The sequence below is a fragment of the Corythoichthys intestinalis genome, chromosome 2 (genome assembly GCF_030265065.1).
Source record: "Corythoichthys intestinalis isolate RoL2023-P3 chromosome 2, ASM3026506v1, whole genome shotgun sequence".
Classification (NCBI taxonomy): Eukaryota; Metazoa; Chordata; class Actinopteri; order Syngnathiformes; family Syngnathidae; genus Corythoichthys; species Corythoichthys intestinalis.
The window spans coordinates 8,538,546-8,565,841 of NC_080396.1; the positions used below are offsets into that span (position 1 = coordinate 8,538,546).

At 38.3% G+C, this 27,296-nt stretch overlaps 1 protein-coding gene across 3 annotated transcripts in view; it reads right to left on the bottom strand.

The window, feature by feature from the left end:
- Positions 1-27,296, bottom strand: part of nbeal1 (neurobeachin-like 1) — a 132,472-nt gene that overhangs the window by 41,275 nt on the left and 63,901 nt on the right. For all 3 annotated transcript variants that reach the window (XM_057818755.1, XM_057818747.1, XM_057818738.1), the window contains 14 exons: positions 26,891-27,010; positions 26,482-26,791; positions 26,314-26,399; positions 18,481-18,570; positions 18,212-18,389; positions 14,934-15,067; positions 11,029-11,188; positions 10,843-10,945; positions 10,615-10,774; positions 8,923-9,081; positions 8,637-8,796; positions 8,459-8,547; positions 3,496-4,101; positions 730-905 (listed from right to left, as the gene is read on the bottom strand). In XM_057818755.1, the coding sequence (XP_057674738.1) occupies positions 730-905; positions 3,496-4,101; positions 8,459-8,547; positions 8,637-8,796; positions 8,923-9,081; positions 10,615-10,774; positions 10,843-10,945; positions 11,029-11,188; positions 14,934-15,067; positions 18,212-18,389; positions 18,481-18,570; positions 26,314-26,399; positions 26,482-26,791; positions 26,891-27,010 (2,531 nt within the window). The remainder of the gene's footprint in view (positions 1-729; positions 906-3,495; positions 4,102-8,458; positions 8,548-8,636; positions 8,797-8,922; positions 9,082-10,614; positions 10,775-10,842; positions 10,946-11,028; positions 11,189-14,933; positions 15,068-18,211; positions 18,390-18,480; positions 18,571-26,313; positions 26,400-26,481; positions 26,792-26,890; positions 27,011-27,296) is intronic.

Below are 27,296 nucleotides of genomic sequence, written 5' to 3' on the forward strand. Positions count from 1 at the left end.
GTAAAAATAGATTATGACCGGATTTTTATGACCCTGTCAGTCAAAATGACAGAATACAAAAATATCTAGCGCAACCTCTGATGGCATCATGAATGCTTTGAAATACCAGGACATTTTAAATCAAAATCTGTTGCCCTCTGCCCGAAAGCTGAAGATGGGTCGTCACTGGGTCTTTCAGCAAGACAATGACCCTAAACATATGGCCAAATCTACACAGAAATGGTTCACCAGACACAAAATCAAGATTTTGAAACATTATAAGAGAAGATTAGGTGCTGTTTTGTTGGCAAAAGGGGGTTGTACAAAGTATTAACACCAGGGGTGCTAATAATTGTGACAGACATTATTTGATGTCAAATAATTATTTCTTTATGTGGGATTTTTTTCCCACTGAATAAATGCACTTGTATTGAAGGTTGGATTTTTCTCTTTTTTTTCCATTAAGGTCCCATATTATTTGAATTAAAAAAAATTATTAGAAGCTAAAAAACACATCTTAACCAGGGGTGCCAATAATTATGGAGGGCACTGTAGATGTCCACTAGTGATAAACTCATTTCAATTATCAGCAGAAGGATGCAACGATCCACATGATTGGACATCTAACACCGTGAATGGCACTGATAGAGTTAAAGGTGCATGCTGTTATTTATGAAAAAATAAAAAATAAACAGCATCAGCAGATTCATAGAACATGCAGTACTTTTGACATTCTGGTAAAGGCTATACCTGAGTTTGATTTGGTCCACAGGTAGTAGGAGCTCGTTGGCAGTTCCAAGTTTGGTGAGAGCTGAAAAGACTTGGCCACGCTCCTGCCACGCTGAATCGTCTGAACCTTCAACTCCACGCCACATCACCCATAGCACTATCTCCTGCAACATGCTGCACAATTCCTCTTCAGCCCGCTAGGAGGCAATGACAATTGCAATTAATCGCCCTCATAGGAATACTGTACTGTAGTTTTGGATATGTATTTTTTTGTTTTTCATAATTCGGCCGAGCATGTGACTTGTGTTTTTTTCCTCCGGGCTGACAGGTGCGAGAAGGGCACTCTGGGCGTGCCCTCTACTTCTAGACTTTGCAGGTGTACAAAAGTGGTAATAATGAATAAAGATTTGTGTCAAACTCAAAGCTCGGGGGCCAAATCTGGCCCGCCACATCATTTTGTATGGCACAATGAAAGAAAATCGTGTGAACTGACTTATCTTTATCAGGGAATAGTTATTCATTTAAAAAAAAAAAAAAAAAAAAATCAAAAACAAACTTTTTTTCCCCACTGAATTAACGATTTTGATAGATTGTTGTCCAAAGATTGTCCGAATCCTCTTTTAGCAAATACTGTATTCTGGTATATATTTTGTATTTCATTTTTTAAAAATTAATTTATATTATTTAAAAAATTAAATGAATAAAACAGTCTTCTATTTATTATTTTTATCAAAGAGTAAATGTTCAGTTTTTATATATGGCGGAAAAAAACGACAAGACTGAAATTGCAGTTTCTGCTCTTGCACCCCTTTCTAAAATAAACTTCTGTATTTTAAGCCAAAAGAACTGTTGTGTTTGACAGAACAATATGTCTATATGCTGCCATAGCAGATTCATGGCGCATTAAGGCCCCGAACTATTTTCAATTTGTCCCTTTTACCCTGGAAACCCCAGTTTACAGACGTCGCGCAACCGCTTTTGCTTCAACCTAGCCATAAACAGAGGGTAAATAATTGTATTATTATTACTATTATTAGTATTATTCAAAATGTCATTTTTAGCTTAAAATCATTAATTGATGTCTAATATTTAGTTAAAACAAACTACTTAAAAATTTTTAAAAAATTCACTCGCATATTTTAAACTTTTAAACAAATTACGTCACAATGAAAAAAAAACAGCGTTTGTAAAAATGTCACGGATAACCGATAACATAACTATCGCTTAATTGTTACTTTAGCTTTTTCCCCAATATTTTAGATGATAAATAATATATCCTAACAAAGAAAAATTGAAAAAAAAAAAAACGTTTAAAAGGGTAAATATATGAAAAAGAACATCTCAACCACTGCTTGATGTCTGCGATTTCTGCATCGCGACCCTTGTTATATTTCCATGTTTCACCCATAAAATCTCCCAAAAATCCGGCTGTGGCCATTCACCACATCTGTGTCTTGACACTCGATGATACATGCTACATGGAGTTTTTGGATCCAAACACGGTAAGTATGCTATAATATCTTGTTAAAATCATGGCGTCTTTAATTATGCTCTCGTGTGTTCTCACCTCCAGTTAGGGTTTTGCTTTTAAAATGTATTCATTATTATTATTTTTTTAAATGCCCTCCTGTTCAAAATGTTTCTTCCCCCAGAAAATTGAGATTTTAAGCTTTCCAATGATGTATCACACATGCATATAGCGCAATATTGAAATGTGGCCAATTTGGGGGTTTCAGAGCGGAACTTCATGTCACCTGAGTGTTTCCGCCATATACATTTGATTAAAAAAAACGGAAAAACAAAATTTCAACTAATAATATAATATACAAACATGAAGTCAGTGCACATGGTGTACTTTCAAAGCTAGCCATACAAAGCGACAGCAGATTCCAATCAGTTGTGACATTTTAACCCTTTCATGCACAAATTATGATTTTTTTATTTTTATTTTTACCAATCATTTAACTTATTGCCTGCCATTGAAGGCACTAGACTAGCGCTGTCAATGGCAGAAGAACATGAGCAGTTCTTCTATTTTAAATGAATTGAGACGTCTATGGTTGTCAATGGCAGGCAATGAGTTAAATACTATGAAAAACCTTAGAGTGTTATTTTGGGCTGTAAAATTTTTTATCAAAAAATAAACTAGTAGCTCGCCATTGTTGATGTCAATAATTACACCATGCTCACTCATGGTACTAACCCATAAAATCAGTTGGACCCAAACGCCAGCAGAGGGCGCCTTACACCAAAAAACAAATAACAAGTGGACATTACACTGTACTGTCATTTTAGTCTGTCTGAGCGGGGCATGTGCGTTAATTGCGTCAAATATTTTAACCTGATTAATTAAAAAAATTAATTACCGTCTGTTAACGCGATAATTTTGACAGCCCTACTTTTAACATAAAATAGAAATATTAAATATCTAAAATGTTTTTTTTTTTTTTTTTTGAAAAACGAAAAATGGAAACAAATGCTCAAGGCAAAATTCATTTAAAATGTATTTCTAAAACATTATCTTTTAAATTTATAAAAATAAATAAATAAATAAATAAATTCAGTTTATCTTGAAAACATTTACTCAAAAAAGGATTGGGACCATTTTTAGGTCGCGAAACAATTAACTAACAATCAGAAATAGTTATTTTCTTTTGTTTTCTGATAATATTAACACCCTACCAAAATGCGACTTATTCTCCACTGTGGTTTATACTCCAAAAAAATACAGTAGTTTTTATTTCTACAAGACAATAAAAGCTCTCAAGAAAAGCAATCGAATCTTACCTCGGTATTATTAAACGACTCCCCCAGTGAGAGATTGTCACTGAAGAGGAAGCTGTCCTCAGTCTGTGGAGCGGTCTGATCTAAACTTCCAGAGTTCCCTGGAAAAGGCTTTGGTGCCTCTATTGGAGAGGGCGTGCTGGGCATACTTCCAGGTGTCTGGCTGCCACTGTCCAAGCCTTCATAAGCTTGCAGGTGAGACAAATCGAGCGTCAAGCCCCCGGATTTTCCAACTGACCAGGGCTTGACTTGGATATGTGGCTCAGCAGAAGCGGAAGATGACGGCGTATCCAGTAGTGAGATGACATCGCTGTTTTCCATGCTGTCTACAGAGCGAGTGTCACCTATGCTCATCCAGTCATCCTCTAGGCGGTCCAAGCGGCCAGAACTCCCCGCCCTTGTTCTACGGGGTAGCGGCAATTCCAGGCGGTTATTATTGCTTCCGATGGATTGGTTCAAGTCCAGGCTGCTGGTGCTGACGGTGTCGGCACCTCGCGATGGCATTGAGCCTTCACCACGCAGGTACAGTCGTGCCAGTGTATCTTGCCAACACAGCTGCTTTGAAATTAAGTGAGCGGCATCTTGTTGGGACTGGAGGAGCTGGTACACCTAAACATAAAAAGAGATGTTTAAAAGTCTCAGACAAATAGAGGTGAGCGTTCACTATTTTGTTTACCACATTTAAAGGTGCAATATGTATGATTCCATTTGACCGATACCAATCAAAAATACATAGCAATTTTAACAGTTAATAAAACAGCGAATCTAAAAGAGGATAATATTCCTCAATGTTTTACGTTTTGATCAATTTCGATTTGACTGTGCTTGACCATTCAATATGTCGATCAATGAGTAGGGATGGGAATTGATACGATTTTTACGATTCCGATTCCATTATTGATATTGCTTAAAGGGTATTAAAACACTAAGGGGCTGTGAGATATCAATAGAACCGTTATGTGGCAAGATAGCAAATATTAATAAAGTTAACAAAAAATAAATCGCATTTCCGAAAGTATTTCGGAAACAGCCGAATGGGCCGGAAACGTCATAACAAGGAAATGAAAGGTCGAGGCAGGTGTAATCGTTGTTTATCGACGAGAGAGTTCGTGTTTTATCAAAAAATCGCTAAACTGGTTCAAACCTGTCATGCTATGTGGTCTACAAATAGCCATTTGTCGCAATGTCGTACCCATGAGTTCCCGAACGCGAGAAAAAGAGCTGGACTACGCAGACAATGAGTAAAGTTCGTCCGTGCTAAGAGGGCTAATTTTGCATACCCGGTCTCCGGCACGGTTTTGTGTGGTGCGCATTTTACACCTGAAAGCTATTCGAACTATGGACAAATGAAATTAGGGTTTTGCTAAGAAATTGCTGATGAAAGCAGCCACCGAGCGCCTTGAAAGGTGGAAAAGCGCTATATAAGTATAACACCATTTACCCATACACGCGCAGCCACCTACTGTAAATGTCCTGCGATATCAAGAAAGAGGACGACTGGCTCTGTTGAGACCACCCCAGGCTAACCAAAGGAGCGGAGCAGCCAAGCTCGAAATGGCCAGAGTGAGTACTCTTTTATAATAAAAACATATCACGCATTGGATATAGGACTGGACACATGTATAAATTATCGCTCGTAAAATATATAGAACAAATCCTCGAATCCCATTCATATTTGTGTCTGTTTGCAGAGCGAAAACCTATGATAGCACTATAAATGATAATTATTCCATACATTACATTATTTTGCGGTCACGGTGTATCAGCTTCACAAAAAGAAATGCAAAACAAACCATTCGGTGTTTCCCACACGATGTTGCCGGTGTTTCATCAGTGTGATTGCTCCTCTCAATGATCCTTTCATTAGGCTGCATTGGCTTTCGTTTGGGCTCAAATTGAGAACCCAAAGCACCAAAGAAAGGTTCATAACTCTCCTCGTCACCATTAAAAGAATGTTCGTTGCGTTGGATTCGTCGCTGCAACTAGAAACAAAATTGTCCGCTATCATCGCCGCCATTCCGTACTAAGCACTGAGCCGGTTGTTTCCTTGTAGTGACGTCACACACACAATATGCTAGATTTCCGGGATCTCGTGGGCGGGTCCTTTTAGCTTGACAATCGATCCAAATTTCTATCATTTTCTTGGTGTTGCGATGTGTGTAATTACACGAAGTGGCATGATATGAATCCAAAAGGCATGCGTTTATGGATAAATGATGGAATATTAGCATTTCCCCAGGTGTTGTCATACCCTTTAACGATTCAATTCTTTATCGATTCTCTTATCGATTCTAATTTGGGGAAAAAGAAAAACAAACGTTTTGATTGGTATCGAGTTTGTTTAATCAGAAGTCACAACCTTACAAACTCACAACGTGGTCAAAAGAGGCCCAAAGCCTCAATGTTAATTGTGGCAATAAGTGGCAAATGCACAAGAATGTGTAACATTTTACTGAAACATTTTTCTAAAAGAAATAAAAAATATTGGTATATTTTGGCATATCGGTCGTTGTTCTGCCTTTGTCAATATGTGTTAACTCTCAGGGGTCCCCAAACTTTTTCCTGTGAGGACCGCATAACTTTTCCCTTCTCTAATGAGGGGCCGGGGTCAGTTTGTAACAGAAAAAGTGTGACGATTGCAGGAGTGCCTAAATGTAAAAAATTATTGGTTTTTCAGAAAGCCACAATCAAAAAACCCTTTCTGGATTCTTCACGGAACAAAAGTAAATAAAATAAAAATATAATATAATAATAATAAATAATAATAACACCATTAATTAAATAGATAATAACCAAATAACCCTCTCTGAGTTCCTCACAGAAAAAGGCCAGGAAATAAATAACACTATTGAGTAAATAAAAAAAATAAAATAAATTTAAAAAATTCAAAATGCTCTCTGGTATTGTTTAGAGGGCCGGACCAAATGTGGGGGTGGGCCGTATCTGGCCCGCGGGCTGGAATTTGGGGACCCATGTGTTAAAGTCTATTTACCATTATATTGAAATGCATGCCATTTAGTTTTTATGGTGCTTTCACGCTCAAGTGGGGGTGCCCTTGCGCTTCCTCACGCGAAGAAGAAGTGCAGCATCCAAGCGAGTGAGCGAGTTAGTGAGAGAGGGAAACACTGTTACGAGCCTACCTTCTTTGTTAATGTTTGTAAAATATCTACAGAGGCAACGCCTGTATGTATCATCTTTTGTGTTGTTGTTGTGTGTTTCCACTCGCGATCGGACACTTAAATCCAGTTGTGTAGAGGTTTGAACGATGTGCTAATGCTAGCGAACGCATGCTAACCATTTGTGTTATTATTATATTAGCAGCTAATCATCGCTGATTTACGTTGATCCCAACCTGTTTGTTATTGGGGACGAAATTGATTTGTTTCATTTCTATTTTTAGTTTCACTGTTCAAGTGATGGTGTCATAACGACGGCTGAATAAAGTCAGCATATTATACCAACGTCTTCCGCATTGTCTTTAGGAGTTTAGCCCGCCGTATAGCCAGGACAGAGACTTAGCGTCTCGGTGAGGCCGGTACAGTCGTATTTAGAGATGTCCCGATCGGTCGGGTCCGATCACGTCATTTTCAAAGTATCTGAATCGGCAAAAAAATATCGGCCATGCCTTTTTTAAATATATATATATATATATATCTATCTATATATATATATATATTTATTTCAAATCGTTTTCTAATTGTATTTAACGTTACAAACATAATATGTTACACTCATCCAGAGTCTTTAGTTTAGGCTTAAGGTAGGGTTATCAAATTTATCCCGATAACGGCGGGAATTATTTTTTAAAAAAATGTATCACGTTAAAATATTTAACGCAATTAATGCATGCGCTTCACGACCCACTCACGCATTGTCGCACTCAATCTGTAAAGGCGCCGTTTTACCTATATAGAGAGATAAAAGGCAGCGTAAAATGAGTAGAGTGAATTTTGGCAGCCTTTGGAGCCTTTTTTTAATTGGCTAAAGCCTTACAATCCCTCTCCCTACGATTAGAAATATCATGGGAAGCAATGTGGGGAAGCAAGGTAGCAGTCTTTTTTTTAACACCTTATGTTATTTCCCAACGCAGAGAAGATATATCAATTGGTAGCACTGCGCACAGTCATGGTTCCACTTCCCATCATGCATTTGGGCATGGCTACAGTATCATTTACTGAAAGCTCAACAAATACACTAGATGGCAATATTTAGTTACAAGTCTTTCTATCCGTGGATCCCTCTCACAGAAAGAATGTTAATAATGTAAATGCCGTCTTGAGGATTTATTGACATAATAAACAAATACAGTACTTATGTACTGTATGTTGAATGTATATATTCGTCCGAGTTTTATTCATTTTTTTCTTAATGCATTGCCAAAATGTATATGATCGGGAAAAAATTAGCGGGAATGATTGGAATTGAATCGGGAGCAAAAAAAAGCAATCGGATCGGGAAATATCGGGATCGGCAGATACTCAAACTAAAACGATCGGGATCGGATCGTGAGCAAAAAAACAGGATCGGAACAACCCTAGTCGTATTCCCTCCCAACGCAGTTATCTCTACCTTGCAATGACTGCAAGTCGCTTTGTTCTAATTTTTACTCATGAAGTGAAGACACAATTTTGAGCGTTGGAACCTACGTACTGTCATTGTTTACAGCTGCAATGCTCGCGCTAAACCATCGTAACCTTTTATTTTCACACTCTTTCCTGGTGAAGTGTAGCCAAACTTTGGAGCGAGTGGTTCTTGGCGCCATGCTAGTTTGATGCGTCTGGACAACAAGACACATCATGACGCAATATGCATTTTTAGGAATCGTTAAAGAGATCGTTAACGCTTTTTCATTGTTATGTCGAGGCCACGAAACACTCGGAACTGGTTCGGAATTGGAATCTGATTTCGATTCCCATCCTTATCAATGAGTTGCTACAAATAAATTGAAAAGTTTGCGCTTCCTCACCCTTTTGCAGACAAGAAGCCGTACACTGGGTCCGGTTCGATGAGTGAGCTGCACCAATGCCATGAGATCCTTGTAGTTCACCACTTGATCTTTAATTTTAAAAGCGCATACATTCAGATGTCACAAGGTTTTTTCTCATGGTTTCTGAATTATTACTATTGTGAAAAGAAAAACTGACCTGTATGAAGGACCTGATTGAGGAGACAACGAATGAGCGTCGGCGTGATGTGAAGATCAGTGAAAAGCAGCGACAGGCCGCTGTAACCTGCCTCCCTCAGTCTTAACCGCTGCTTGTTTTTCTCATAGATGCGGTCGCACCGCAACATGCGCTCAAACAGCTGGGTAGAAGAAGGTATGATAATTCAGTAAGTTTTATAAGCATGTCATGAAAATGGCATCCACATGTTCCGGGATGGATGACGGTCATTTTATTTTTCCAGGTGGTGGAGTTGGCTGTAAGTCACCTTGAAGACAAGCTCCCGAAGCCGGTCGGAGTGTTTGTTGTTGAGTAGAAGAGCGTAGCAGGAGTCAGCGGCTCCAGGCTCGAAGAGGAGCAGAAAGAGTTGGTCTCTGGATGGACTGCTTTGAAGGAGGCTGAGTAACATCTCGAATAGCCCGCAAATCTTCAACAACACACAAAACAAATCCATTCACAACACAATCTCTGCTGTTGTTGCATTCTTTGACAATGTATTTTGAAACTTTACTTAACTTCTCAATGTGAACATTTTCTTGGATGTTATACAGCAGGGGTCCCCAACGACTGTATTTGGTACCGGGCCGCACAAAAATACTAATTTATTAATGACTGCATTCTGGCCGATTGACTCATCACCGGTGCAGGAGAGTGCTTTCACTAGCAAACTTGACACATGAATGCTGCTCGTCTCATCCAGTCTTTCCTGTTCATTTAGCTTTTGCTGTCCTTCTCATTAATGTTCCACTCGGGTTCAGATTTGGGAGGGCAGAGCCGATTACATGTTTATGTATTTAAAGAGTGACACTGTGGAAGTCTGGCAGCGTACCCATGTGACATCACCGCACTGCGACGTAAACAACAATGGCGACCTACAATTTTTTATTGTTTTAAATTTTTTTTTTTACAAATGTTATTAAAACGAAAACATTGAGAGGGATTTTAATATCAAATTATTAGAAATCCTACTAACATTTATCTGATAAGAACTACGTTTTTTCTATCCGCGGTACCCTTTAAGGCTTTTAGGTGCGCCTAAAATGTGTGGAAAATACGGGTAATCTTAATGGCAAAATTAAGGCATATGAAGGAGAGGGATCTATGCAGCATTGTAACACATTCACTGTCAGCCCAGCAATATGCTTAGTATTCCCAGAGTATGTGTTGTCTTACCTAGAAGAAGAAAATGTACCGTATTGGCCCGAATATAAGACGGCCCTGAATATAAGACGACCCCCTCTAAGACGACTGAAGTTTGAAAAAGACTTTTTGAACACCAAATTAATTTTTATACAGAAAATAATTACAGTACATCTGAAAAAAAAATTATAATAATAGTATATTTGAGAGAAAAAGCAAGTTATTTTGCCTTATTCAAATCTTAATATCTGCCGCTTTAAATATGTAAACTAAGGTGCAATCACATCCGTAAATGAATGGCTTCTGGTCTTTAAAATGTAAATAAACCAATCTATTGTGATAAAACAACAAAATTGAAATAACTGCAATAACCATCAAAGTGAGGTCTAACTGTAACTGTAGTCTTGAAACAAATCTGAATAAGGAAAAACATCGCAATAAAATAATGCAAACAGGTTAAACTTGAGAGTAGCTGAGATCTGTCATGACAAAACATTACTCAAGTTCAGCATTCGCTTCAATGATATCTGGCGCCATCTAGCGTCGTGAATGGGTATAATGTCTAGACCGCGATTATAAGACGACACCCACTTTTTCAGTCTTACTGTATTTCAATGCAAAAAACCACTGTCTTATATTCGGGCCAATATGCTATATTAAAAGAACAATTGACGGTGATAGAGCATCAATGGCAGCCAAACAGCTAATGTAGGGCTTTTGGGCACTTCGAGCCATTCGCAGTTTTAAAATAAATGTGTCATCTGGAAATATTTAGTGTCATGTAAAGTGCTAGTAACACATACAATTTATGCTTGCTCACCTGCTCTTCATTCCCGATGGCAGCGATGTATCCAATAATGCTTTGCATCTCTTCCTGGGATATGCCCTTGCTGATGTAGTACTTGATGAGGTCACAGATCGATGTCCGGATGTTAAGAATGTCATCCTCACTCAGGTCACTCTCTTTATTGCTGTTTTTCCTGAAGTAAAAAGCAGAGTTTGATGTTCTGCCAGGTATAATTTGATAAGTCAAAGAATTAAATCTCACCCGTAGTAGAGGCGTATGATGTCCAAAAGGAATCGTACTCCGTATTTTTTACGAAACAGCTTTCTGTTGTCTTTGATGACAGTTGACATGTACTGTATATGACCTTCAAAATAAAAATAAGAGAACTCAGAACTACTAAAAGTAATGTTTGCATATATAACTTTAAATATGTAAAATGGCAGTTACCAATACGTAAAGGAAAGTCTCCTTTGTTCCAGATGTTAAAGTTGAACAGCAGATGTGTGTGAAGTTGTTGCAGCAGACCCTGGTTCTTCTCATATGTCACCTGCTCTATTAGCAGTTGCATAGCCACAAGGACATTCACATCGATGTGTCCTCCTGGAAGCTGATACAACGTACATGCGCATTTTTTAAATATATTTTGTATGCAATGTGTGTGACCAAAACACTTGATCAGAGACTCAAAATGAATCAACAAGAGAAGCACCTTGAGAGTGTACACAAACAAAACGTATCTCATCTACTCTGAAAATTCGAGTTAAAAAGGCTAATCCATGATCAAGTTATCGCGAAATTGATTTTCTTGACCTAAGTGACCTTTGACCTCGCTACCCTAAAATTTAGTTTTTATTAAAAAAAAAATCCTTGAAGTTTAATAATAATATCTGTATTCATTCTTGAGTTATGTTGAACACGTACATATAGATAAACTACGGTGCCCAAGAGGTGTAAGTCCAAATACTTTACAAATAGAAAAAAAGCACAAACCCCAATTGCAAACGCTTTGCAAAAGAAAAAAAGCACAAATGCAAACTGCTACAACACGATCCCCAATTCCTAAAGCGCGATTGCAAATTGGCAAAAGCACGAACCCCAATTGCCACAACACGACAGTAAATGGCTCGCAGCACAAATGCAAAAGGCTCGTAAGACAATTGCAAAGACGATGACCCAGAAAAAAAAAAAAAAAAAAAAAAAAAGACGACACTTTGTACATTGCTATATGTGCTTTGTGACCATCTCTACAGACCTAGTAAAGTCACCCCCCATCAGATGCAAATTTATATAAAAATGATGTTAATCGTTTGTGCTGCAACAGTTTTGTAGATAAAGTATTATGCTTTTATTGAGATATTAATTTTGAATTGTAACGTCACTCGTAGCTTTTTTTTAGCTTAGCTCCCGTGGCTAATGGAGCGTACCAACTCTCTTAATAACAAAGGGGTGTCTTAACAACTAGCACGAACGTAGCACAAACAAATTCGGGTCCATTTTGCAATATATGGGGGGCTTGAGATATTAATTTCGAGTGATAAGCCCCCCCATTTACTGCAAAAAGTTTCCGAAGTGGTGCCATTCATTTGTGCCATGTTCGTGCTAATTGTTAGGATACCCCTCTTGTGTTAATGGAGCATACCAGAGCCTGCCTCTGTTATGTTATGTTAATGAAGCATACCAACTCTCTCAATAACAGAGGGGTGTCCTAACAACTAACACGAACGTAGCACAAACGAATGCCACCACTTCGGAAACATTTTGCAGTAAATGAGGGGCTTAGAGGGACGTCATCATGCTATTAAGCGGGTGTGGTAACTTTTCAAACAGAAACTATTTGCCCACATTTTCATCCGTCTCGGTGGAGGTGTTTATTTTGCTAAGATCTAAATGCTGATATACTGTACTTATCCAGCATTCCTGTTAATAGTTCATCGGACACTTATTGTTATTTCAACATCAACATTCCACCTCCTTCATAATTGTACACCGTCTAGTGGTTTTAATTTATTTTTAGATAATTTTATTGGAGGTTTTTTATTTACTGTATGTATGACATTAATTCCCTATCTGATGCACTGAAAAGGGAGTTGCTACTTTTAATCTCATTGTTCTGTGTATAATGACAAATAAAGTACAGTATATTCTATTATATTGTATTCTGCTCTCATTGGCTGCCATTTACAATAGGCCTAGACATTTTAGTGGGCGATAAATTGTATTATAAATTATTGCCGATATGCGATATTATTGCCCCCCCCCCCCCCAAAAAAAATCAAACATATATAAAAAAAAATGTAGTAACAATGTATCTTAATTAAGTCCATTCCAGTTTAAAAGAAATGGAATCTCTATCATTGTCCGTGGCAGGCAATGAATTAAATACTGTGGAAAAAAATAAATAAAAATTAGGGATGGGAATTTCCCTGCCAACTAGTCTCACGATTTTTTTGCGACAAGACTATGAGCGAGAAAACTCACAATTTAATACACATATTAAATAAAAAAAATTAAATGCAAAGGTTTCCTGTATTTACGAGCTATTTTAGCCCAACATTCTGGACAATTTGTTCATTTAAATTCTATTGATGTAACAAAAACTTAATGAATAAACATAAACAATTTGAAGAGACATAGATTCCTTATACGTTTGCCAAAACAAATGTTAATATCATGGCCTAACTCAGGGGTGTCAAACTCATTTTGGTTGGCGGGCGACATTTATGACAATCTCATGTCGACCGGACTAGTTTCAGGGTATCCCCTACCCATAAAAGATTGTGGCGCACCGCCACACCAAAACAAAAGCTGCCACGCCTAGCACAACATGAGATGTTTTTTTTTTTTTTAAGGCCGTTTTAAACTAGCGGCAGCCGAGTGTGAAGGGTTCATCAGCAACCTATTCATTATGTATTGTGATGTCCGTAACTAAGCGCGGCCCCCTTAAGAGATGATTGGACTGGGAGCTGTGGCGCAGGAGGAGGCGATTAGGAAGAATGGAAGAACGAGTGAGATAGCGAGAGATAGGGGTTGGATGTCACGGCAGCCTGCTGCGATTTTGTAATTGTTTTTCTTTATTATTGTTACCACAATAAAGTGGGTAAGCCAATACCGACAACTCTCCTTCTTCCCCATATCCGGGGCATTACAGTAATTTGGATCGAATTTTGATGGAAGACCAAGTTTGAATGAATTTGCGTCAAGAGGCGCAGACCAAAATAGAGCCTTGCTCTATTGTCAGAGTGCCGCCGCGCTAACATCAACAACGAGGTCCAGACATACTTATATCTGTGCTATCGGGCTGTTGCGGTGGACGGATATACGACAACACAGCTGAAAAAACTTTGAGAGATGCGCTTTTTTTCAGGTTTAGTGAGCTCTGGGACACTCGAAAAATGACTCTCACACCCCTTATTGCCAAGTTAATGGTACCTCTATGTGGGTTTGTGTATAAATGTAGTTTACGAACAACAACAACAACAAAAAAAAACACCTTCTCACCGAAACTAGTAAAACTCTTTACTCGGCTATTAGAATTTTCCCCCCTACTCCTTGAAATGGTTCCATATACAGAAAGGACTATTATTGCTGTGGTAATATCGTACGTATTAGGACCAAATAAAAGGTAAAGAAAGACTTCGACGGGGGTCTGCAACCCGCGGTTATACGGTTCTAGAGCTGCGTGTGGCTCTTTAGTGCTGCCCTAGTGGCTCCCTAGAGCTTTTTCAAAGATTTTTGAAATTGGAAAAAGATGGGGGAAGGAAATATACATTTTTTTAATCGTGAAGGCTAATTATGTATTTGTAGCCAACTTAGTCATTTTGATAGTAGGCTAATATAGCTAATATCGATACATACAGCCGGTGTTGCTTTCATGATAAGGCTTATACAAGGCCTTTAATTATTTGCGTCTCCAGAAATATTGTATCAGTTTGTATTTTTTCATCAAATGTGGCCCCTAGGTCACTACGAGATATAAGTCGTACTATTGCTACGAGAAAAGAAAGTCGTATTATTACGTGGGATAACGTAGCTGTAATCAGCTATGCATTTTACGTACACGTACCATAGCTGAGAGCTACGACATTAGCCTGGCTAATGAAATATTTCCAAAAAATATCTTTGTTATGGTTCTTCTTGGGAGAAAAGAACATGAAAAAAAAATTCGCCGTGGCACGACATGGTGAGGCTGTCCGACTCCAATGCAGCCCATCACCACAGCTTCAAATGATCCTAACCGTGATTCCCGTAACGAGGTACGTATTGTTACTCCTAGTGGCATTGTATTTTGTATACCTTTCCTCGGTCTAGCAAAACACAACAGTAAATGTAAAAAGAATGCCTTCAACACTCACCTTCTGAAGCAAAGCTCCAAGAGTTGCAACACCGTGTGAATGAAGCAGATTCTCCTGATTTATAGTATGTCTTTGCAGAAAATGTTTCAGCACCAAAAGTAAGGTAGCCACCAGATTCTTCTCCAGGCGTGCTTCTAATGTGGCATATTAAAAAAAATAAACCATTCCCTGGTTATTTTACAGATTGTAATACAGTGAATGGCAATAAATATTGTCTTGCCCAAAAACTGATTCTGACCACTGATCCTTTGGCAATAGGACAACTGAAAATGAATGCCTTAAAGGGTATTATAATACTAAGGGGCTGTGAGATATCAATAGAACCATTATGTGGCAAGATAACAAATATTAATAAAGTTAACAAAAAAATAAATCAGATTCATGAGCAATTATTGAAACTAGATCGAAAATTACGAACATTTCCGAAAGTATTCCGGAAACAGCTGAATGGGGCGGAGACGTCACAACAAGGAAAAAACAGGTCGAAGCAGGTGCCATCGTTGTTTATTGACGAGAGCGTTGCTTTCGTGTTTTATCAAAAAAATCGCTAAAATGGTTGAAACCTGTCGTGCTATGTGGTGTACAAATAGCTATTTGTCGCAATGTAGTACCCATGAGTTCCCGGATGCGAGAAAAAGAGCTGGACTACGCAGACAATGAGTAATGTTTTGGTCAGTTATTTCTATAACACATACAAAAACTGATTTTCATTCAAAATGGTATTTTTTCAATTATTTGCAAAATAAAAGTTAACAAAAACAGCTATAACCCCAACTTTAATCTCCTAATTTTTATTTTCCCTCATTTCTTCACATGATAAATGCCAAATCTCAATTTTAACTACTTAAAAACATAGGATGTACTATATATTAAAATTGAAGATAAACATTTACTTTTTGTTGTGTTTTTTAATAAGAAAGATATAAGTAACATACATTCAGAAAAATAAGTACAAATGACATATTATGCAGAGGGAAATGGAATATATTTTGAAGATCGCGCAAACATTGACTTTTTTAAATCATAAGGAAATGAATAAGTAGCTTAACATAATTGAACAAATATAAGTCCAAAGTGCACATTGACAGCTAAGATGCTCTGAACCTCTCCATCAGAGAAAATAAAACTAAATATGATAAATACGCCACCTTAACTCTTTCCTTGCTCTTAAAGATTTGATCCATTTTCTGTTGTATTGCCTTTTTTTTTTTTGCTGTTTCAGAAAACATGCACATTTGAACCAATCAGAGCTAACTATCTCTGGTGATCACATGTCAGTATGTCAGCCAATTGAACGGATAAATAAGTCCAGGTGTTTTGCTTTGCTGGGTAAATTCGCTCATTGACATGACTCGTCATCGTCAGACTCAGATAACTGCAGCAGCTGGGGAAAGCTCCATGCCGTCCGTGGAATAAAATAAATAATACGTGAAAACGGATTACGCTACATAAGCACTTTATTAATAATAATAAATAACAATACATTTTATTTCTAGAGCGCTTTTCAAAACACACAAAGATGCTTATTATGCTTGTTGTTAACACTTGTGTATGTAAATCTGATGTTTGAAGATTGTTTTCTTCTCGGAGATAAAATGCATATGTGGCAGCTTTGTTTTTTTTTTGACATAGTGTTTTGAGAGTTGCCGTCATATTTTCGAAATCAAAGCACCGTATACTGGAACAGCGTTTCGGGGCTCAATCTTATACCGGAACTGCGTTTCGGCCCTGAATCTTATACCGGAACTGCGTTCCGGACCGTTTCCGTCCACTTTCACCCCTGCTCGTAAAATATATATTTTATCCCATTCATATTTGTGTCTGTTGGCAGAGCGAAAATCTATGACAGCACAATAAATGATAATTATTCTATAAATTACTTCATTTTGCGGTCACGGTGTATCAGCTTCACAAAAAGAACAAACCATTCGGTGTATCCGACACGATCTGTTGCCGGTGTTTCATCAGTGTGATTGCTCCCCTCAATGAACCTTTCATTAGGCTGCATTGGCATTCGTTTGGGCTCAAATTGATAACCCAAAACACCAAAGAGAGGTTCATAACTCTCCTCGTCACCATTAGAAGAACGTTCGTTACGTCGGATTCGTCGCTGCAACTAGAAACAAAATTGTCCGGCATCATCGCCGCCATTCAGTACTAAGCACTGAGCCGGTTGTTTCCTTGTTGTGACGTCACGCACACAATATGCTAGATTTCCGGGATCTCGGGCGCCGGTCGTTTTAGCTTGACAATCGATCCAAATTTCTATTATTTTCTTGGTGTTGCGATGTGTGTAATTACACGAAGTGGCATGATATGAATGCAAAAGGCATGCTTTTATGGATAAATGATGGAATATTAGCATTTCCCCAGGTGTTGTCATACCCTTTAAAGCACAGATGTCAAATTCAAGTCACGTGGGTCAAATCTCGACAGCGATGTAATTTTGTGTGGCTCGCGAAAGTAAATCATGTGCATAAACTTCATGTTCCTCACTAAAATCAAATGAAAATTTCTATCCTCATAATTTTGAAAGTTGAAAACGAGGTCTACAGAAATTGGGGAATATTTCCTGTTTTGTTTTTTGTTTTTTCATGTATTTCTAATAAAGAAAAAAAAAATAAAATGATAATAAATAATAAAAAAAAGATCAAATGGAAAAATGAAGTTTTTTTCTTTAATTAAAAAAAACAACATAAAAACCGTTAAATAAATAAAGAATAATTACTGCTTTTTAAATACAAAGTTATAAAAAAATTCATTACAAATATCAAGAGGCCGAAAAAAAAGACAGTTTTGGACAATTCCCAGGTCAACAATATCTCCAAGCGATTAATCGACTATCAGAATTATTGTCAACTCAAGTGCAAACAACCGTGCAAAAGAATAAAAATTAGAAGATAATGCTGACCATTTTTGTTCTTAATTAAAAGACATACAAAAACAACCCAAAAAAAAAAAAAGGGTTTTTTTGCCTTTCGCTTTTTGTATTAGAAATGTAAACACGCACAAAAATAAATATGGAAAAAAAAAAAAAATACTGTTTACCACACCCCCTTTTTTAAAAAAATATAAGTTGAATAAGAAAATAAAAAGTAAAAGAATATTTTCGATTAAGAAGCTCAAAAGTAGAACCTGGAGAATTGTGAGGTTTATGTCTCTAAACACATCATCGACCATCAAAATAGCGGTCGATTCAATTGATAATCGATTAGTTGTCGATCGTTCAATGGTGGCATGTGAACGGAGATATGTTTACTAGGTGATGCCAAACAGACCTGAAGCCCTATTAGATGGAAGAATGACCCATTCTCCATCACCGGGAGAAGTTACATCTGGGGTGATGAAGTCTGAACCGGTTGAAGCGTCATTATTCTGTTGATCAGGTGTCATGAGAGCCAGCTGCTCTAGTATTGGAAACAACACTTGCAGCCCGCCTACGCAATTGATCATATCCTGCCAAAGATATAGAACAGCATTAGAAATAAAAGTACTGCATGTGCTGTGCATTGAAACAACAATGAAATGTCATCTGCGTTTTCCTAACCTTGATGTCCCAGTTAACAACTTTCTTCCCAGTCAGGCGCCCATGCAGTTTGTTGGGAGAAAGATCCAGACAGATAGGATTTTGACACGCCTGTAGTCAAAAGGTGGTTCAAAGTTTAGGTGAGACTTGGTTGGCGCATCATATTTTTTGTACTACCGTATTTTTTGGACTATAAGTCGCAGTTTTTTTTCATAGTTTGGCTGGGGGTGCGACTTATACTCTGGAGCGACTTATGTGTGAAATTATTAACAAATTATTATATCATTTCACATGTTATTTTGGTGTTTTGGAGTGACACTGATGGTTTGGTAAACTTGTTCTTCATGCTATATTTATCTGAATAACTCTTAATAGCTATGTTACGTGAATATACTGGCCATGTTCGCATTTCGTTGTTCATGCATCATGTAACATTATCATACTGTACACTTACTCAGCATGTTGTTCTCTACTGTATTTTTATTTTAAATTGCCATTCAAGATGACATCTGTTCTATGTGTTGGATTTTATCAAGTAAATTTCCCCCAAAAATGCGACTTATACTCCGGTGCGACTTATATATGTTTTTTTCCTCTTCGTTTGGGCATTTTATGGCTGGTGCGACTTATACTCAGGTGTGACTTATAGTCCGAAAAATATGGTATAAAAATTCCGATCCAGACTTCTGATCCAGTTTTTTTGAAAATCCGGTCCGGGTTTTCCAGCGCACCGATATACATAATCCATTCCAGTTTTTGCTTCGGTTTCCCTAAAATCCGGTCCGCATTTTACGGCACTCCTTCAACACACTACATTACCGTCTCCCAATTTACTGAGAGACTTTATCGGTAAAAATGTCAGCTGTGTGGGATCATGTCACCTTAAAGGACAACAAAGACGAAGATGCAGAGTGCAACATATGCCACAATAAAGTCAAGCGTGGTGGTAAAGCTGTAAGAAGTTTTAACAGAACCAACGCAACTAACACTGGCAGAAACTTTTGCTATGCGTGACAAACTGGCACTCGACAGTCCCAAAGCCCAGGGAATAACAAGAGTCATTGCCGAAGAATTCATTCTGGATGACGAGCTATTATCCAATCACCATCCAACCATCCATCCATCCAGCCATCCAACACTTTTATGCTGCATTCCAGAGAAGTGGGAAGTCGGATTTATCCCACTTGGATGGTACCAGTTCCGACCTCAAAGCGTTCCAAGCAAATGTAAACAACAAAGATGGCTGATCTCGACGAGGTGTGTTTTATTTTGGCCATCCAAAGACATTTTGACCTCCAGCGAACCTGCCTTCCTATAAGCGATCAAATAGTAGAGGAAAAACGACGGCTGTGTTATTGCCCACACTGTAAACTGCCTTTTTTTAGTTACATCCTTTGCTGATCGTCAATATAAAAACATAGCACAACAAAGATAATTCACTGTATGAGAAAAAATACATGGCGTCTCAAATAAACTTGATTTACTTCATTATTGTGTTATCATTCAATACGTTTTCTTGAGCGCCATTTTGTCCAGTGACGTCAGATTGAAACAACTTGGAAGTCGGGGTAGTTATTTTTTCTCCGACTTCGCGACTTGGACCTCCCAGTTCGAGTGGCGTTCCAATGATATTTTCCTAGTCGGAGGTCGGAAAAGTCCGACATTCCACTTTTCTGGAACTCAGCATTAGAACCACGGTACAACATGCCCAGACGTCATTACACCCTTCAGCGATTCGGCCGTGGAAGATTCGAGAACAATTCACAAACATCCAAATTCCGATTATTGAAATATGTCAAGTAAAGCGGAACTAATACACAGCGCGGTCTTCGGGACGCAATGCCGTCCATCATGCTTATCTAATAGATATCATATGTATATAGAACTAGATGCAAAAGGACAGACTCGACACCGTTAGGAACACGTGCATTAAAAACTACGTGCGTTAGTAAACAGCCGCCATCTTAAAGCAGGAGACTTCCCTTGTAGGCTGTTGTAGTGAACCTTTCAAGCGAACGTAATTAACTTTTTATCTAAAATACTCCTAAATCGGCAAAATCTTGACTTGAATCTATCTTCAAAACAGTTTTAAAACTTTCACATGTTAAAAGTAGACAGACGGGAAATTATGGAATAACGGGAGCAATTTTAACAACTTTAACAGTTGATTCGCAAAATTAAATTAATTGAATGTAGTTTAAAGCTGCTGATACAGAATGGGGACTTGAGTATTTTATTTACAGTTTTAAAATGTTAACTTGATACTGAAATAGTCGTTTATTTAAACCTGAGAGGCTTTTTATACAATTATTGTAACTAATGCACGAAACATTAAAAGCATCTAATCGCTTGGGGGGTTTGTGGGATTTTCCACTGACAGTTTAAAATATTATTTGCACGTTTTACTGACTGACTATGCCATTTCGGTTTGTTATTTATAATGTTTTGTGTTTGTCACTGAATAAACAGGTCAGTTTCTTGTTACCAATCATTGTGTGTTATTCAAACTCACCTAATTCAGCTGGCTAGTTGTTATCAAGAGTACTAAAACCCTTTATAACATGAGTCTGACAACTAAGTAAGGAGGCTAAATAACTTTAAACTTTAATACATGCTCAGATAGGCCGGTATCGGCCAGTATCGGTATCGGATCGGAAGTGCAAAAGAATATCGGTATCGGATCGGAAGTGCAAAAACCTGGATCGGGACATCCCTAGTCCAAATTGAGGGTCTCAGAGCCGACCTTCAAGTCACCTGAGTGTTTTCCGCCATATACAAGTTGTGCTGCAGTGAAGTATTTTCACTGGCGGCTTTTGAGTGTCATACAGCTCACAAATACAAGAAACAGGTCGCGCTATTGAACGCAGCACACAGGCAGTAACTGTCCATTAACAAATTACCAATCAAGCTTGGCAGGTGGCTGACTAGGGCTTCGTACGTCTACACTAGGACAGATAAATGTCTTAAAGTGCATATGACACAAGAAAGAATGATTATTTCATATTACATGTGGTATTTTATGTGCCTGGATGAAGTGGACATCTGTGGGAGTGATTGATATATTTATTCAACTTCTTGAATCCCACGCCATGAAAATGAGTGACTTCCGGCCAGAGTCTAGGGTTGCGGAAGAAGGTGGATCTGACGTCAGAGAATGAGATCATCTTCATTATACAGCCATACTATTGTATGGAGAAGGACTGCGGATTCAGCTGATTTTGCGGATTAATTTGTTTACTTTTTTATGTGACGCCAACCGAATGTACTGCAGGCTTTTGTTGCTTCACCAGGGAGAGTGGTGTGAGCCTTTTTGGGTTTCCAAAAGATCCTGTTCACTGCGAAGAATGATTAAAACAAGTCCGACAATCGAGGGACCATTGGACAGACGAGGAAGTGAGTAAGCTACGCGTTTTATGTCAAATACTGGGATGATGGCACACGTTTTAATAAGAAGGTGGATTGTATTTTGTGGGTGACAATGCTTGCCGTCGGCCAGTGGAGCTAGGCATGCTTGCTTTCATCGGCCAGCGACCGTGGCGTGCGACAAGCCGCCCGATGTCGGCGGTTTGCCCGCCGAGCCATTTTCGGCGTTCATCCCCCGGCTGCGTCCTCGTCTCGCGGGACTGCTTGCCGGGGCCACAGCAGAGGAATGACGAGCTGTAATAGTCCGCTAAAGGTTGCTCGCCGCCGGAGATCGGCCGATCGGTGAAGGCAATCACTCCCTCCACGGTGTGTGACATCAGTTGGGGTAGTTTTGTGTGATTGTTCATGTTCAAAAGGCGAGGAAGAGATTTGGAAGAGCCGCTCAGTTCAGGTTAGCATGTAGCCTAGCTCCTTCTTCCGTCGCAGAGTCCGGCACGGAAATGACAAGAGCCGTACTAACTCCGGTGGTATAAAACACTGTCTGGGAGTTTTATGAAGTCGGCAGTTTTGACCATTATGCAGTAATTTAGCACTGTCGTACTGAATAAATGGATTTTTAATATTTCATATTCCATTTAGCACAAGACCGTTATTTGTCATGACCATACAATTTATATATCAATTAGGGTAAAAATACGTGTATATACAAATAACATACTGTAAAACTATTGGAGAAATAAAACAATTATGACATTTTGTGTTGCCCAGGCAGTCTCTTCTAGTCATCAGCCTCATGTTTGTCGCATTTTTCTTGTTCTGAATCTTCCTCTTCAAACACAAAGACTCATTTCTCATCAACAGCACTTTACCAAATTTTTGTACATAGTTGAATCATCTCAAAATATCATCTTAATTCTAGGGCTGTCAAAGTTATCGGGTTAACGGGCGGTAATTAATTTTTAAAAATTAATCATGTTAAAATATTTGACGCAATTAACGCACATGCCCTGCTCAAACAGATTAAAATGACAACAAAGTGCAATGTCCACTTGTTGCTTGTGTTTTTTGGAGTTTTGTCGCCCTCTGCTGGCGCTTGGGTGCGACTGATTTTATGGGCTTCAGCACCCATGAGCATCGTGTAATTATTGACAATAACAATGGCGGGCTACTAGTTTATTTTTTGATTGAAAATTTTACAAATTTTATTAAAACGAAACATTAAGAGGGGTTTTTAATATAAATTTTTCATAACATTTAACTTTTTAGAAATACAAGTCTTTCTATCCATGGATCGCTTTAAAAGAATGTTAATAATGTTAATGCCATCTTGTTGATTTATTGTTATAATAAACAAATACAGTACTTATGTACCATATGTTGAATGCATTTATCCATTTTGTGTCTTATTTTTCCATTCCAACAATAATTTACAGAAAAATATGGTCTATTTTATAGATGGTTTGAATTGCGATTAATTAAGATTAATTAATTCTTAAGCTGTAATTAACTTGATTGAAAAATTTAATAATTTGACAGCCCTTCTTAATTCAAATAATAATGTAATTCAAGATTTTTTTTTTGTCATATCATATGCACTTTAAACATGTAATTAGTTAGACTATACGGCATGTAGGCTACACTAATGTACATCTTGTCCGGATATTTTGTTACAGGGGTTAGAGGTGTGCATAATTTCCTGAACGGAGCTTAAACTGCCAAGTATAGCCAGGTTGTTTGTATAATAATCGGATACAAAGGTAGTGACGTCACGGAGCGCGCCATCGCCATTACTGCATTGTAAACAATGGAGGCGATTGGTACAGATGCGGCTTTCCTGCTCCTCTTTTTACAAGTAAAATAGCTTGATCTTGAAAATGATCAGCTTTCGGTTCAGAGGTGACCCACGTGGACGATGATGTCACACACCAGGCTGCTCCTTTTTGCGGAGACAACGCCTGCGCAAACGCCGGTGTCCCTTGCAGGAGTGTGGCGTTTATAAACGCACCTTAAAAGTAGTGCGGACTGGTACAAAATATTGTCCGAATTACAAGGCAAAAAAAAATTATCCGTCCTAGTGTAGACGTAACTTAGGTGACTAGGGGTGCCTCATGCCTCCCAGCATACATTGCGGGATGTAGGGATGTAAATAACGTTCAAAATTAATGTTCTCTACTAATTATTTATTCAGTAAGTGTTTAATTTATTTCACTACTTGCTAGCAATGCTATTTAGCTTTTTTTATGTGATTATTTCAGTTTTGGTATGACACCGTGACTATGCATGACATTTGAGTTGACATTCTATTTAGGGCTGCAGCTATCGAATATTTTAGTAATCGAGTAATCGACTGAAAATTCTATCGATTAATCGAGTAATCGGATAAAACAAATTTTTAGGTGAAGAGCAATTATAAATATACATGAGAAAACAAGACATTTCATCTAATCTTGAACCATTTTCAGTCAATCAATGTCTTTATTTTCGATGTATATTGTTGAAAACAGCCAACAATTGCATCTCAGATGTAACTAGAATAAACAAAAAGACTAATTCACTGCTTTCACTCAAAAAACCTTTAGACATTATTTAAAAAAAAAAAAAAATATATATATATATATATATATATATACACACCTAAAAATGCCTTTACGCTTGATAACACACATCACTTAAAAGTTAGGATTTTTTCCCACGTGTTTCAATTGAATTTCTATTTGTGTCAAGCCATTTTTAAGTTCTAGTTAAGTTTTAAGTTAGTCTAAACTGTAAGTCCTGATAGGATTTTGAGTTTTTGCAGTGTTCAAAATAAATGTATGATACCTGCTGTATTGGAGCACACAAGGGACTACTGCTACTTGGTGTTTTATCCAGCAATGACTACTGAGCTAAAATTGATAGTTAGCTAAAATTGATAGTTAGCATTATTGAATTTTTATTTTACATCCTCATCACTCCACAACGCTATGTTATGTTAAAGCCTGTATGTAAGACACGTTAGCCACGCATAGAAAGTGGTCATAATTAATAGAAACCTAGCCCTCCGCAGGGCTAACGTTACGTGAGCTACTCACAGTAACGTTAATCTTATTTATTAGCGCTTTAGCGCTCTTTATTAGCGCTTAGCGCGCTTTATTAGCGCTTAGCGCTCTACTGCTTTAAGATGGTGGCTGTTTACTAACGCTGCTCAGACGCGGCCGAGTCTGTCAATGCGAATCTAGTTCAACATACATGTGATCTCTATGAGACTCATCAGACGCTACCTGCTACCAACCATCGTGCGGACTAGTATTTAGCAACGTCAGCGTCGTTTGTAGGGGCTGTCGGCTGCTGTAAGTTGTTTTTTTGTTGCTTCTTCCTCTACGCACGCATCGGCGCGTTGTCCCGCATTAAAAGTAGTCCGAGCAAAACGTGATGATTAGAGCTGTCAAAATAAACGATTACTCGAGGTGAATAAAATTACTCGGATCAGTTTTTAAACTCGAGTTACTCGAGTTGCTCGAGTATTCGTTTCAGCTCTAATTCTATTATTTGTCACTGTTTGTAGAAGACAATGTAAGCCTGTTCTTCTGCTTACAAAATTAGTGCAAATTGTCCTTCACTGTCCCGTGAGTGCCACAACATTAAACCAACATGTAATTTTGACGGGTTGTCAGTTTAATACTTTATGTATAATAGGAGTGGGAACCTCTTGGTACCACACGATGCGATACAAAGCTCACGATAACGATGATCTGACGATATGGCGATACAACGATTATCAATACATTGGTCAGGAAATCGTTCTAGAATATTCTACAATCAACTAATAAACAGGAAAAAAAGCTTCTGCTGTGAATTGGAATGAGTTTATCACAGTAGACGTCCAATCAATTTGAACTTCAAACGGATTGAATGTCTATGACCATCAGTGGCAGCCAATTCCAGACAATGAGGTAATTGTCATTTACCTGTTGATTTTTAGTTACTTCCTGTTGATTTTGGGGTATTTTACGGGTCTCTTCCTGTTTATTTTGAGTTACATAACAGGAAGTGACCTGGGAATCACCCAAATGAATAGGCAGTGACTCAAACTCAACAGGAAATGACCTCTAAATGCCCTGAAAATCGGACAGAATGACTGTGAATGCTCTGGTTTCGAATGAACGAACGTTCCCAGTCTAAATGGATTCGGCGTCGTGCACCGTCAATGCAGCCTTAGAGTTAACTGAGACACTATTATGCTGGACACTATTTTAGTAGACACTTGTTGGTTCCTTTTTATATATTTTTTTAGACATTGACACCTTTTTAAAACGATATCTCGATTCTTGGCAGGAGCATATTGATAACCTTTTGCGATACAAAGTATCACGATATATCACAATTTCGATATTTTGTCACACCCCTAATGTATAAGTCGCACCCACGTCCTACCTATTAAAAAAACGAGTTATAGTCCGAAAAATACGGTACATAATATAAAACATCTGTATACATAGAAGATGAAATTACCTTTGGTGAATAATGTAGCAGCAATTTGCTTGAAAGGTCACCGAGTTCTGACTCAAGCGCTTTTAAAGGAGATACACAGTTTGGTCCTGTATAGACACAACATGTCATCCAACATTATTTAAAAGTGTGTTTTACTCTTCCATTAGTCCATCTTCATTATTTATTTACCAGCACTACAGAAGGCTTTAATGTGGTTGGGCTGCAGGGCTTCATGGAATACCATGACACTTGCCAGCTGACCCTGCAAAGATGTGGGGCTTCCCCACTCGCTGTCCTGCGTCCCCGCCGAGATGAGCTTTGTCACAGACTCGGGCTTTCCACTCAGTAGTACCCCCCAGGTCTGTGGTGAAAGGATGCTCCCCAACGAGGGGCGTGTGCTGGGCGAGGTGGTTGATGAGAAGGGCGGGTCAGGTATTTGGGATGGCGGGGGAGTGGTGGTCCTGTGGCCTGCTGAGCCTATGCAACAGGAGGTGAACGGCTATGGGAAATAAAGCGGAAACATCGGTCAGATTAAAAACATACCTGTATGTAAAAGTACTTCAAAAGTTATGGATTCTATCACGATTAAGGGTTTTACCTCTGTCATGGTGGGGTACTTGAGGGGGGCAGATAGCTTTTGCTGTCCGTCCACATATATGTATACGAGACTCTGCCCAAATGGCCTTTTTCCTGGTACGTGCACCACACCAATGCTGTGCTGTAGACAAGAATGACATTAGACCCATGGAGCTTTATAGCGCCTCTCTGTTGGTGTGAACACCACTAGTTATTGACAGGACTGACAATCTGGCAACAAATTGTCCTATACATATTATTATTATACTATTAGGGGTGTAACGGTACACAAAAATCTCGGTTCGGTACATACCTCGGTTTTGAGGTCACGGTTCGGTTCATTTTCGGTACAGTAAGAAAACAAAATGCAAAATATAAATGTGCTAGTTGTTTATTACACACCTTTGTGCTTTCAAAAATAGGAACAT